At 38.3% G+C, this 12960-nt stretch overlaps 1 protein-coding gene across 4 annotated transcripts in view; it reads left to right on the top strand.

The window, feature by feature from the left end:
• CCDC6 (coiled-coil domain containing 6) overlaps positions 1 to 12960 on the top strand; it is an 83693-nt gene that overhangs the window by 49702 nt on the left and 21031 nt on the right. For all 4 annotated transcript variants that reach the window (XM_065553393.1, XM_024101165.3, XM_005307466.5 and 1 more), the window contains exons 3-4: positions 4965 to 5093; positions 12511 to 12614. In XM_065553393.1, the coding sequence (XP_065409465.1) occupies positions 4965 to 5093; positions 12511 to 12614 (233 nt within the window). The remainder of the gene's footprint in view (positions 1 to 4964; positions 5094 to 12510; positions 12615 to 12960) is intronic.

The raw sequence follows: 12960 nt of genomic DNA, 5'->3' as shown, positions 1-12960 counted from the left end.
TGAAAATCCAGAGATGGATAAAGAACTGGTTAAAGGGGAGACTGCAGCGGGTTGTACTCAAAGGTGAACTGTCAGGTTGGAGGGAGGTTACCAGTGGAGTTCCTCAAGGTTCGGTTTTGGGTCCGATTTTATTTAATCTATTCATTACTGACCTCGGAACCAAATGTAGGAGTGGGCTGACAAAGTTTGCGGATGACACAAAGTTGGGAGGTATTGCCAATTCGGAGAATGATCGGGATATCCTGCAGGGAGTTTTGAATGACCTTGTAAACTGGAGTAATAGTAATAGGATGAAATTTAATAGTGAGAAGTGTAAGGTTATGCATTTAGGGATGACTAACAAGAATTTTAGTTATAAGCTGGGGACGCATCAGTTGGAAGTAACGGAAGAGGAGAAGGACCTCGGAGTCCTGGTTGATCGCAGGATGACTATGAGTCGGCAATGTGACGTGGCCGTGAAAAAAGCTAATGCGGTCTTGGGCTGCATTAGGCGAGGCATTTCTAGTAGGGATAAGGAGGTGCTGGTTCCGTTATACAAGGCACTGGTGAGACCTGATTTGGAGTACTGTGTGCAGTTCTGGTCTCCCATGTTTAAAAAGGATGAAATCAAACTGGAATGGGTACAAAGAAGGGCCACTAGGATGATCCGAGAAATGGAAAATCTGTCGTATGAAAGGAGACTCAAGGAGCTCAGTTTGTTTACCTTAACCAAAAGAAGGCTGAGGGGGGATATGATTGCTCTCTTTAAATATATCAGAGGGATAAATACCAGGGAGGGAGAGGAATTATTTCATCTCAGTACTAATGTAGACACGAGAACAAATGGATATAAACTGGCCGTCAGGAAGTTTAGGCTTGAAATTAGACGAAGGTTTCTAACCACCAGAGGGGTGAAGTTTAGAAACAGCCTTCCGAGGGAAACAGTGGGGGCGAAAGACTTCTCTGGCTTTAAGATTAAGTATGATAAGTTCATGGAGGGGATGGTTTGATGGGATAAAGTGATTTTAGTCAATAGGTCAATAACGTGCCATCGCTGGTAATTAGTAACAATGGTCAATGATGGGATATTAAAAGTTACTACAGAGAACTTTTTCCAGAGGGTCTGGCTAGAGAATCTTGCCCGCATGCTCAGGGTTCAGCTGATCGCTATATTTGGGGTCGGGAAGGAATTTTCCTCCAGGGTAGATTGGCAGAGGCCCTGGAGGTTTTTCACCTTCCTCCGCAGCATGGGGCAGAGGGCGCTTGCTGGAGGATTCTCAGCGATTTGAAGTCTTTAAATCATGATTTGGGGACTTCAACAGCTGAGGCAAGGGAGAGAATTCTTCCAGGAGTGGGTGGGTCAGCTTTTGTGGCCCGCATCATGCGGGAAGTCAGACTAGATGATCATAATGGTCCCTTCTGACCTTAGAGTCTATGAGTCTGAGACTTGTGGATAATGTTAAAGGGGACACCATCAAGTGAATAGGCATAATTTGTGTATTCGGGCAAACTAAGTGGGGAATAAAAATAGATTTGATATCTGACTCTTCTTCTTGACAGTCCTTTTGAAAATAATATATCTTGTAAAAACAAGCTGCTGACCCCATTCAAAAGTCATATTAACTCCAAGATGCAAATGAAATAATTCATTGCATACAGAATGGGTATCATTTACCTGATGGCATCTGGGAACAAAGCCTATGTAGCTTCTCAGTTTCAGAAATATCTTTTTAAAATCCAAATAGATTATATCTGTGGTTGAAGACACTAGACAAACTGAATAAAATCTAGATTTTTGTAGTCTATTTGAAACTGCATCAGTAGGAAATAAGACTAATTATTTCCACAAGAGTCAAATGTAAATATGCATTTGAATGGAAAATGCATTTGAATTCAAGAAACTCATAAGATACCAGGATCACAATAAAGAGCAAAAATTAATTTTGCCCTGAATCATCAGCCAAGGGTAAAACACAAACCAAAGGCGTTAACAGTCGACTACTTTTTATTTACACGTAAATCAATTTTGTATTTGCTACTGTCTTTTAGGAGCATTTCTGATGCTTTCTGTCACTGCACAGCTTTCTTTTTAGCAGTCTGGCCGTATAAATTGTTTGCAGTCTTAAATTTATCCCAAGCCTGTCCATCTTTTTACCTTGCTGCCTTTTTAAAACGCCTATTTCCTACACCACTTAATATTTTCATCTTTGAGACAATGTTATGTAGCTGACATTTCCAGTTACCAAGTGCATATTTTTTACCCTCCTCTTCAAATCACAGCTGTCTATGTATTTATAAGCAACCATCACTAAAACCTAAGTGCTGCACATATAATTAAAAGCACAGTGTCTGTCTGAAAATACTCCACTCCTCCCTTAATGCACTGTTTACTTAAGTGGATGTTTTCTTTGTCAGTGAGAGATTTAGCCATGCCAGCCTGCAGCTGTTATTGGGGGAAAGTGAGATTGAAATGTCAGCATTATTAACTATTTCACTGCTGATCAAATCAAGTAAGAAAGGAGAGGGATGATCTGCACAATCTGAGGGTGACATCTCACTTTGTCATGAGAGTTTGGTGTCTGGGAGAGTACCACCACTAGTTTTCTGCCATACTTTGTCTTGTGGAATCAAAAGAACAAAGAGGAGAAGAGCCCCAGGAAGTTGCTTTGGAGTCCACCAAAGAGGTCAGAATCCTGCAGAACCCAGCATGGCAAGTCCTTACCATTTTTTCTCACATGAGCAATGCTTTCTTCTGTGCTTCTCAGGTACTCAGCTTTCTGATGTGCTTCATACATTTGAGTCAAGTAGAAAAGAAAGCATTCCTGTGGCTGGAGCGCTGTTGGCTTTGCCGAAAATCAGGTGGAGCCATTGGAGTTCTGATCAGCACAACCTTGTGCTTTGGCTGCAGTGTGCTCACACTGCTAAGATCGGATTTAATGGGTCCTACAATAGGTACAGCATAAGTGAGTGAGCCTCATCATTTCCTCTGATGCAGATTCCACACCCAATCATTAAGCAACCATGACGTGATGAGCCAGATTATGCAGCTGCAGCTAAACTTGATTAAATAATAAATGTTTCTGGTTCATGTCATTGATTAGGTTAGTTTTTGAACAACCTTTATGATTTTATTTGTCTGATTTGCTGCTGATGTTAACAGTCCCTAATCACACACTTGACATTAAGCATCAGTGTAGTGTAGACTCACTTTATATCAACAGAAGGGTTTTCTGTTGGTGTAGGAACATCACCTCCCCAAATGAAGTTAGCTATATTCTTGGACGCCCTCTTCCATTGACATAACCCATGGTGTAGATGCAGCCATGTCAGCAGCGCTACATTGGTCAAGGCTGTGGGTTTATTTTCACATCCTGATTAAAGTAATTATGCCAATATAACATTTCATTGTAGACCTGGCCTAAGACTTTTTGGTCATGTACCTCTTCATACAGTTATTAATTCACTAACTAAAAGTTAACCTGATTATCAGCAGCTGGCTTTGGTATTAATTTTCATGAGAGAATGAGTCCAGTTTTTTTTTAATTAGAGTGAATTTTAAATTGATAAAAGTGAAAAACTTGCATTACCTTGAGCTAGGCACTGCTGTGCAAGGTTTATGTGTATTTCTGTTATTGCTCTGGTCCCTCATGTTACAGTCTTAATTCTCTCTTCTGAAAATTCTAGTCATACCATATTTTTGGGAGTGATGTAGGGTGGGTATTTAAGGTGAACATGAAGATGTGACCGTCAGAGGCAGGATTTAAATTCTGGTCTACAAAGGTATAAGGTATAAGGGAATGGTATACTTTTGATATTGAAATTACAAATTGTTTTTTTTCTTAGAAAGTTAACTCTGTTTTAACGTTATGCTACATAACGGCATTTCTCAGTTTTCATACAACTTGTAATATTTGAACTGCATGCATTTTAAGAGAGATCTGGTGGTGAATGAGGGAAAAAATTAAATATTCGTGCTGCTTGTTCAAGCCATGTATGTAGGTGCGATGTCAATAGTCACAACTTTTAGTGGTGAAACAGGCAAACTATTGGAAAAGGTCTGAGTACCTCAGGCATCAGCATTGAGCCTTTTCTTGTTTATCCTCATCCGGATACCCTCACAAGGAACATAGTGAAAGAGGCATCTTGGTGCATGCTGTTTGCAGATGATACTGTTCTATGCAGTGAGGAGAAAGATGCTCTAGAAAAGGATCTGGAAAAAGGGGAGATGTGTTGTACAGACCTGGCCTCAAAATAAGTATAGGAAAAAGAGTAGGTGGTATGTAATTTTAATAATGTGACCAATGAAGAATTATCCTTGAAACTAGATGGGCAGACAGTATCGAAAAGGCAAAGTTTCAGGTATCTGCGTTCCAGAATCTGGGGAAATGTAGGACGAAATTAGAGCTAGGATAATAAGTGCATGGCTCAAATGGAAAGAGAAGTGGTGTAGTATGTGACAAGAAGATACCAGTAAGATTGAGAGTCTATAAAAGAATAGTCCATCCAGTTTTAGTATATGATGCTTAATGTGGGCAACAAAGAAACATGACTGAATGATCTGTTCCAGAGAAATGTGAATGTTGAGGTGGATGAATGGGATAAGCAAGAAAGACCCCAGAAGGAATGTGTGTGTTAGGGTACATCTATACTACGCGCCGGATTGCACTTTGGATGGAGAGGATTCCAAGAGCTGACCCCATTTGATGGGATTAATGCAAGAGAGAAGATTTTTGTCTTTGCTAAATATTTGGAAATTTAAGCTACTTTCATCTGTTTTATATATTAAGCATAATTTAAAATGTTGATCTTAAAAAGTGTGGTGTGTATTTTCAAATCTTCTGATGAGAGTTGAATACAGCCAGTAGAGAAGACTTTAATATCCAGAAAGAATAAAGTGTGGTGTTGCTTATAGTCCTGTGTAATCTGCTTTGTAGTTTTTTATAATTATGCACTGAAATATTTTCATATGTATCTTGAATTTTTAGCTACAGCATGAGAAGGCTGAACTGGAGCAGCATTTAGAGCAGGAACAGGAGTTTCAAGTGAACAAGCTGATGAAGAAAATTAAAAAACTGGAAAACGATACTATTTCTAAGCAGCTCACTTTGGAGCAGGTAAACTATTTCCTGTTCTTTGAAATAAAGTGTTTATCCCAGAGAACAACTTCTGTTCAGATTTTTTTCACTGGGGGGGAAAAGTGATTTAAAAATACATAAATGTTTTAGGCTCCAAATTTGACCCATTTCTTAAAATCTGTAATTTAGTTGGAGGTCATTGTTCAGGTTTTTACTGTTTTGGGATAGGAAAAAATGTTATCAGGAATATTCAAAGGAAATAGCTGGTAGGTTTATTTTGTGATGATTATGGTAAATTATTTAATCTTAAGCTTCAGACTGCCTATTTGTATAATAGTGCTTCACAGGGCTGTTACAAGGTTTGTAAAGTACGTTCGCCTTTTGTTCATTGAGAAATACTGGTGTTGCCACCACCATTATAAACTATTAGCTCACGTGTACCCACATACAAGTACTTGAAACGGTACACAGGTGTTTACAATGAAGCAAGGAAGAGCACAAAATGATAAAATAACAATTCAGTAAAACATAGCTTAGTCCCACATGGTTTTACCTTAAAAACAGATGCATGTTTGTTGTTCAGCAGCCACATTTCAAACACCACATCTCTCCCCTCAGTGTATGTTCTTATACTGGAGAAGTTTGCACATCAGTCTGTCTACTGCCTCAGCAGTATCTCCCACACTTAATGCAACTGAAAGACCACATAGGGAAAAAAAATCATTTGTTTGAAAGTTGCCCCCATATTTCCAAATCCACTTACCTCAACATAATGCTCCAGCATCCACTTTATGGCCCTGCTTATTTCCCATCCTGTAAGAGTGATACACACCTGAGAGGCCACATTGGAAAGGAGGAGTGTCTTCCCTCCAGACCTGGATAGTCCTATCGCTGTATCCTAGAAGGAAACATTAGAAAAAGTAACTTTAGAAAAAAGAAAAACAGCAATAACAAAATTAATATTGAAATATAGACTATATAAATGACAATAAAATCATCTTCTCTCTGCCAGCACTCTCACCTAGAGATGCTAATACTGTGTCTAGCACTTAGCCTCTAGGCTCATAAGCAGACTGGTAATGGAGCTGGTGCGAGCTGCTGCTCTTCACCACATATTAGACACTGTATCTAACAATGGATATGCTATCCCCACCTGACACATGATGGCCCATGGATAGGGAAAATGGAGTCTCTGCTTCACACAGGGAATAGTTCAGTATAGCAGGAGAAACTCCTGCTTCATCCTGGCTTTGTGCAAGGATTCAGGGAAGTAGACTGAAAAACTCTACACTCCCAAAGTGGCTTGGACGTGAGGACTCCCAGAGCAACTGCAGGCATATCATTATCCTCATGCATGATACTAGGTAATGAAACTGTCAACAAAGTGGGAGAAATTATACCCAAAATGCAAAACATAAATAGACTAAATAGAGAATTATCACTTTTGATTTTTAGTAATCAAGTTTATGGGATTTTATTATATACTATTGAAAAGATTTCAAATGATTTGGGAGTTCTCTGTAATGTTGGAATGGAGTGATTTTTAAATTATTTGATTTTTTGTAATTGATTTAAATTGAGGCTCTGTAAAACTAATTGGAAAATGTGTGCTGTCACAATTTTAGATGAAAACTTTAATGAATTAAATTATAAACTTTTAAAAATACTTTTACGGATAAGGTGTCTTTTGAATTTTACAACACTGCTACAGGCAAAAATTAAAATACGGGAAATTGAAGTCCTGATCTTGCAAATACTTAAGCAGGTATACTTGATTCACATTTACTGTACTTCAGTGGGACTACTCTGTTTAAAATTAAGCATGGACTACTCTGTTTAAAATTAAGCATCATTAGGGAGCTAAACTGTTCTTATTAAACTTCTTGTGGAATAAAGCTGTCACTTCAAAACCAAAAGCTTCACACTGAAAAGTTATTTCTACTTTCAGTATATTAACAAAATTACTGTGAACTTTTTATAAAGATAGGCCAGACTTTTCCAACCCATATTTAGGCACCTAATTGTGGGATTTTCAAAAGCACCTAGTGACTTATAAGCACATGTCCCATTGACTTCACAAGGCAAACCCTGATGAAGCATAGCCTGGCCAGAGGATTTCAGCTTTCTTGATTTATGGAAATTGAGCATATTGGAAGGGAATGTTGGCTGAAAATATATTAGAGGCTATTTGCTAATCAAGTTGTTTGAATTTGTGGTCTTCTCACAATACAAGGCCCTAGACTTGGCTTTTTCAGCATAGAAGAGCATTTTAAATGCGAGACTAGTAGAATTCCAGATTTTACATGGATGCGTTTTTTCTACTAGTAACTGGAAAACTAACGAAAGTATCACACATCTACTTTAGAAACAGAGCATTATAAAATGGGATGAAAGTAAAGAATTCTCATGTAATTAAAAAATCGAATTTAAATAAGTATTTTTTAATTTAAACATTGATTTTAATTATTTTAACCATGATTTTATCCCCCCTAGTTTATTTTGCACTTTGAACATGTCAAATACTATATATACTAAACATTATTCTGTTAAATGTGGATTATACTTAAATGTGGATTTATTGAAGGATCTGAGAAATAGAAAATTAGGCTGATGTAGTAACTGACAAAATCATGACAATCAAAATCTGGAAACAAACTTTAAACTGAAGTAACTCTCTTAGCCACAAGGTGGTGGTGGTGGCCACTTAGAACTAAAGTGCAGACAAACTGAACTGAAATATTATGCTGTTTTACAACCTTTGAAATATCAGTGCAAATAGTGTCTGTACATTTCTTGTGTGTTGGAGCTGTGTTGGTCCCAGGATGTTGGAGAGACAAGGTGGGTGAGGTAATGTGTAGTATTGGGCTAATGTTTGTTGCTGAGAGAGACAAGCTTTGAACTCTTCCTCGGGTCCTGAAATAGAACTCTTTGTAAACCTAAAAGCTAGTCTCTCTTGCCAACAGACGTTGGTTCGGTAAAAGGATTACTTCACTCACCTTGTCTCTGTAAATTCATTAGCATTTGTGATGTTACTGTGTATCTTGGGCCAACAGCTTGGTTAAAAGCTAAAAGGGCTGTGTTCTTACTGTGCTGTCCTCCAGTTTTCTTTACTTAGGTACCTGGCATAATGCACTAATTTTATGTCTGTGCAAAGTTTTGAGTCAAAGATAGATGGCCAATTGTCTTTGAATTTCCTTGCTTCTATGAGTTTGGTGTGTTAAAGTTTTGTTTATATAATTTTCTCTTTTCAGTATGGTAAAATAAATCCCAAGTTCCTTTAAACCCCCTACAGTGCATATTCACTTTCTTCCCTCTCTTTTTTTTTTTTTTTTAAGTTAAGGAGATGAGTTGCAACAATACTTAACTCATCTATTACTATTATGTTAATGCCTAGAGACCCTAATTGAGATTGTGACCCCATTGTGCTATAACCTGTATATGCATGTGGTAAGAAACAGTCAAAAGGAAAGAAAGGGGAAATATTATACAAGTGGAGATTTTAAGGCAGAGAGAGAGAATGATTTCCCCAGAGTTACATAGGGGTGGCAGACTGAATATTTGAATAAGACTGCCCTGATGTTGATGTTATGCTTGAGGAGGAGGAAGCATGATTTTAAGGAATGGTTTCAAACTATTGTGGAGACAATGTGTGTTAACATCAGAGGCTACATTGCTTGCAGTGTTGAGGTTCTACGGGATCCAACACTGTCATAGATTCTCAGATAGTATCAGTGACCCACAGTATCTTCTATTGCATGTGACTAAATTCTCTCTAGTGCAGAACTTCCAGTGATCATTCATGCCTTCATTGCTTCCAGATTTGAGTACTATAGTGTGCTCTGTGGCACAGGTGTCAAAGCCAGTAGGCCAGGGCAACCCACTCCAGGGATAATCCACTCTGACAGTTGTTTCTGCAGTTCATTTTTGTTTTCCCTTGTGTTTCTGAATTTTACCTGATGTAGTTCTTTGTCTTAAGGCAGATAGCTGGAAACAATAGATCTGAGAGATTTTAACTCTGGTTCAGACATCACACCCTAAAGCATAACAGCACAATTTGAAACTCTGGCAATTTCATTAGCTGGATATTTTAGCTAAAATGAACTGTAATGTGCTTCTCCATTGTTGATGCAGTGATACAGGATGAGGTGGCTGTCAGTTTGCCATCCAAGTGCTATAGTCTGCTGTTGTGAGTGCAGTACTGGTTGTGACCCCTTACTGTTTCTTCTTTCAGCTGCTTCCCTAATGAGCAAAGCAGAGGGCAGCTAGAAGAGATGCAGTTGGGGAGATAAGTAGGACTTTAGCTAACAGTAGAATCTGGTGCTACAACCACCCCTTTAGCCTGTAGTTCTTGAAAGAAGAGAGAACAGGTTTTGATGCTTAAGAAGGAAGGTTACTCTTTGGGGCCAGCACTATGGTAAGGTGTGAAGTAGAAAGGGGATGGATGAAGCCCAGAGGTAGAGTTGAGATGCTGGGGGAACAATAAGTTCAAGTCCTGAGACAAAGGAAGAGCATAGAAAAGAAAGAACAATATGCACAAATATGGAGTTTTGAGGGGGATATAGGTTGAAAACTAAAGAAAGGAGGATGGATGGTGAAGAAAAACAAAATGCAGAAATTATTGTGGTCCTAAAAATACCATTTTCCCATTATAGAATACTGAATATAACTAAGTTTGAGAGCCTAAGGACCACATTCTATCACCTGTGTCTATGCAAATTTCCATTGACATCAGTGGGAATTTTCCTATTAATCTGAGGGTAGTGTACAATCTTAACCGGGTAGCCACAGCCCCTTGCCCTTAGTTTAAAATGTCCCTGCCAAACTCATTATGTAGATACTGACTGGCCAAGACTATAACAGGGTTCAAAAAAGAACTAGATAAGTTCATAGAGGATAGGTCCATCAATGGCTATTAGCCAGGATCAGCAGGGATGGTGTCCCTAACCTCTGTTTGCCGGGGCATGGACCACTTGATGATTACCTGTTCTGTTCATTCCCTTTGGGGCACCTGACGTTGGCCAGTGTCAAAAGACAGGATACTGGGCTAGATGGACCTTTGGTCTGACCCAATATGGCTGTTCTTATGTACATCCCATTACAGCATTTAAGATCTGTAAGGAGATATTTGCTTTCCGTACCTATATTTGAACAATTTGTGCTGCTGCAGGTGCAGTAGTGGCAGTGGGACTTCCATGGTTGAGGACCCTCGCTTCTGGAGTTCACTCCACTTGAGAGTCCATCAGAGCCCGTCTCTTGATCTTCAGGGCATGATGCAAGGCTAATTTATTTTTAGTGTCTGATGGAATCTGAGTTTGTTGGCAATTGTTGATTGACTGAAGAAAATTTGTATTACTTCGTTTTTCTCACGTAAGCTTTTTTGAGTTGTGCTAGATTGTACCTGTAATGTAAAAATGATTAAAAGAAGAGTTCAGATGTGATTAATGTAATTTGAATTGTATGAATTAAGTGATGCAGAGACCACTGTACTACAATAGCTGATCTGTAGTCATCCCCTATCATCAGGTAATCATAGAATCATAGGATTGGAAGGGACCTCGAAAGGTCATCTGGTCTGCTCCCCTGTACGCATGGCAGAATTAAGTATTATCTAGACCATCCCTGACAGGTGTTTGTCTAACCTCATCTTAAAAATCTCCAATGATGGAGATTCAGCAATCTCCTTAGGCAATTTATTCCGGTGCTTAACCACCCTGACAGTTGGGAAGTTTTTCCTAATGTCCAATCTAAACTTCCCTCTATGTACCTTCATGGTGTAGTAAAAATGTGTGTGGTGGTAGTTTTGAGGGTAGGGAGGAGTGAATTCTCAGAATGTCCTGTACTCTTCCAAGCACTGGTGAGATGAATTGGCTAAAGAGCAGCGTGCTAAACACTTTATCTTTATATCTCTCCAGCTTCTGCTAGAGTCAGCCTTGAGTGTTTACTGCAACATACTGCTTCTGGACTTGACTTTTGGTTGTATTAAGTATAAATTTCCTTAACTATTAATCTAGAATCTCAATTCAAAAGCGCTTTTTTCAAATTAAAAAATAACTGTCTGGATTAAAGATTCTGTCACACAAGTGCAAAGGAAAGGCTTATTAGTTCTTCCTTCAGTTTTTTTACTTCCTTTAATTGATGATAGAGATTTATTGTCATTTTTAAAAAAAAGTCATGATTTGAGTGCAATAGTCTTTTCATTTGCAGTAACTAATTTTTTACTCAGTTTTGATGAAAAAACTTGTACATGAACCAAAAACTCGTATTTGGAAGGTAAACTGTTTCATGAAGCACTTCAATATCTAATTTTGCTTTGGTATCTGGATTAATTTATTAATAGTCACAATTCACTTGTCTTAGAGGAAGGATGCTCTGTATGTAAGGGCTAAAGCACAGGTCTGAGATTCAGGAGATCTGGATTTAATTTCTGACTCAGCCATAAATAAGCAGAATGGCTGCGAGCAAATCATAGTCTCTGTTCCTCAGTTTTCCCATTTGTAAAATGAGAAAATTTATTTCCCCATTAGGTGTGGTGGTAGTATCTGGTTGGTTTGAGATCGACAGATGGAAAGTGGTCTAGAAGGGCAAAGTATTAAACCCTTTTAGCCTAAGTACATTTAATTATTGTTACTTTTATCTTCAGAGCTTCTGAACTTTGATGTCTTCACAGTTACAACTGTACATCTTGAACTAGCAAAGCATTCTCACCCAGAACTGACTACTGTCCAGCTTCTTTTGGGATATTTTGATGTGCCGGTTTTTTCCCTATTTTCTGGTAGTTCATATTTGAATCAGTAATGGTTACTAGTCTTTTAATAGCCATTGGTTAACTGAGAAGCTCTATTAACCCTAGTTTCTTCTGGCTTTAGAATTTGGTTCTATAACATGGTTATCTAAAAATAGAGAGACCACTTTTCTTCATTGCTCGCTGCGTTTACCTGTGATGCACACAACTTGCCTCTCATGTCAAACAAACATAAACCTCTGTAGTCTCAAATTTTGTTGTTTAATTCTCCACTTTAAATTTTTTTTAAAATTACCCATAAGAATAATTATATATATATAGACATGTGAATACATTGTCAATGTAAATTACTGTGACACATGCAATGAGTGGTGTCTCTGCTAGGACCTATCCTTTCACTTGCTGGCCACACTGCAGCTTGATGACCAGATATGGAAAAAGACAGAGCAACCCAAACCTGCGAATGAGAGGTTCTGTTTAGAAGGGGTCTGTGTAGGGAGAACAGGCAATGTACACCAAAGGCAGTTTATGTACCTGTATTCATGTGGTTCCATGATCTTCATTTACTTTGACACTATTCTACTATTTGTTTTAACGAATCTACAGTTTTCCCCCCAGATTTAGCAATAGGCCGAACATTAAACTTTCCAGAATAAAAATCTTAAACAGTAAAGTCAATTCCCATCTCTTTCACCAAACAATTTTCTTCCTCAGCTAAGACGAGAGAAGATTGACCTTGAAAATACATTGGAACAAGAACAAGAAGCACTAGTGAATCGTCTCTGGAAGAGGATGGATAAACTTGAAGCAGAGAAACGGTTTGTCTTGTCATGTGTTCATTATTATAGATACACCATTTAATACTTAATTCATCGCAAGAGGCTTGTTTGATCCGCCAAAGGCACAGAAGTTACAATATTTCAAAAGTTACTTGTTTACGTGATACAACGTATCACATACTTGGCTGCTTAAATTTGCTAAAACCAAGTAGTACAAGAAACAAGGGAACTGGGAAACTAGGGAGAAACTTGCTCACTTACTATTTGCTGGCAGGCTGGTTTTAACGCTATTTTAAAAGGTGACCTGCAAAGAAAACAATTGGGCTTGTACCCTTTCTTTGCTGCTTTATCGTGTATAAAGAAGTCTTGAAAGTGTGTTTTTTTT

Source organism: Chrysemys picta, chromosome 7, assembly GCF_011386835.1.
Source record: "Chrysemys picta bellii isolate R12L10 chromosome 7, ASM1138683v2, whole genome shotgun sequence".
In the NCBI taxonomy this organism is placed as follows: Eukaryota; Metazoa; Chordata; order Testudines; family Emydidae; genus Chrysemys; species Chrysemys picta.
The sequence above is the reverse complement of the archived record's forward strand: the minus strand, read 5'-3'. Positions and strand labels throughout refer to the sequence as shown.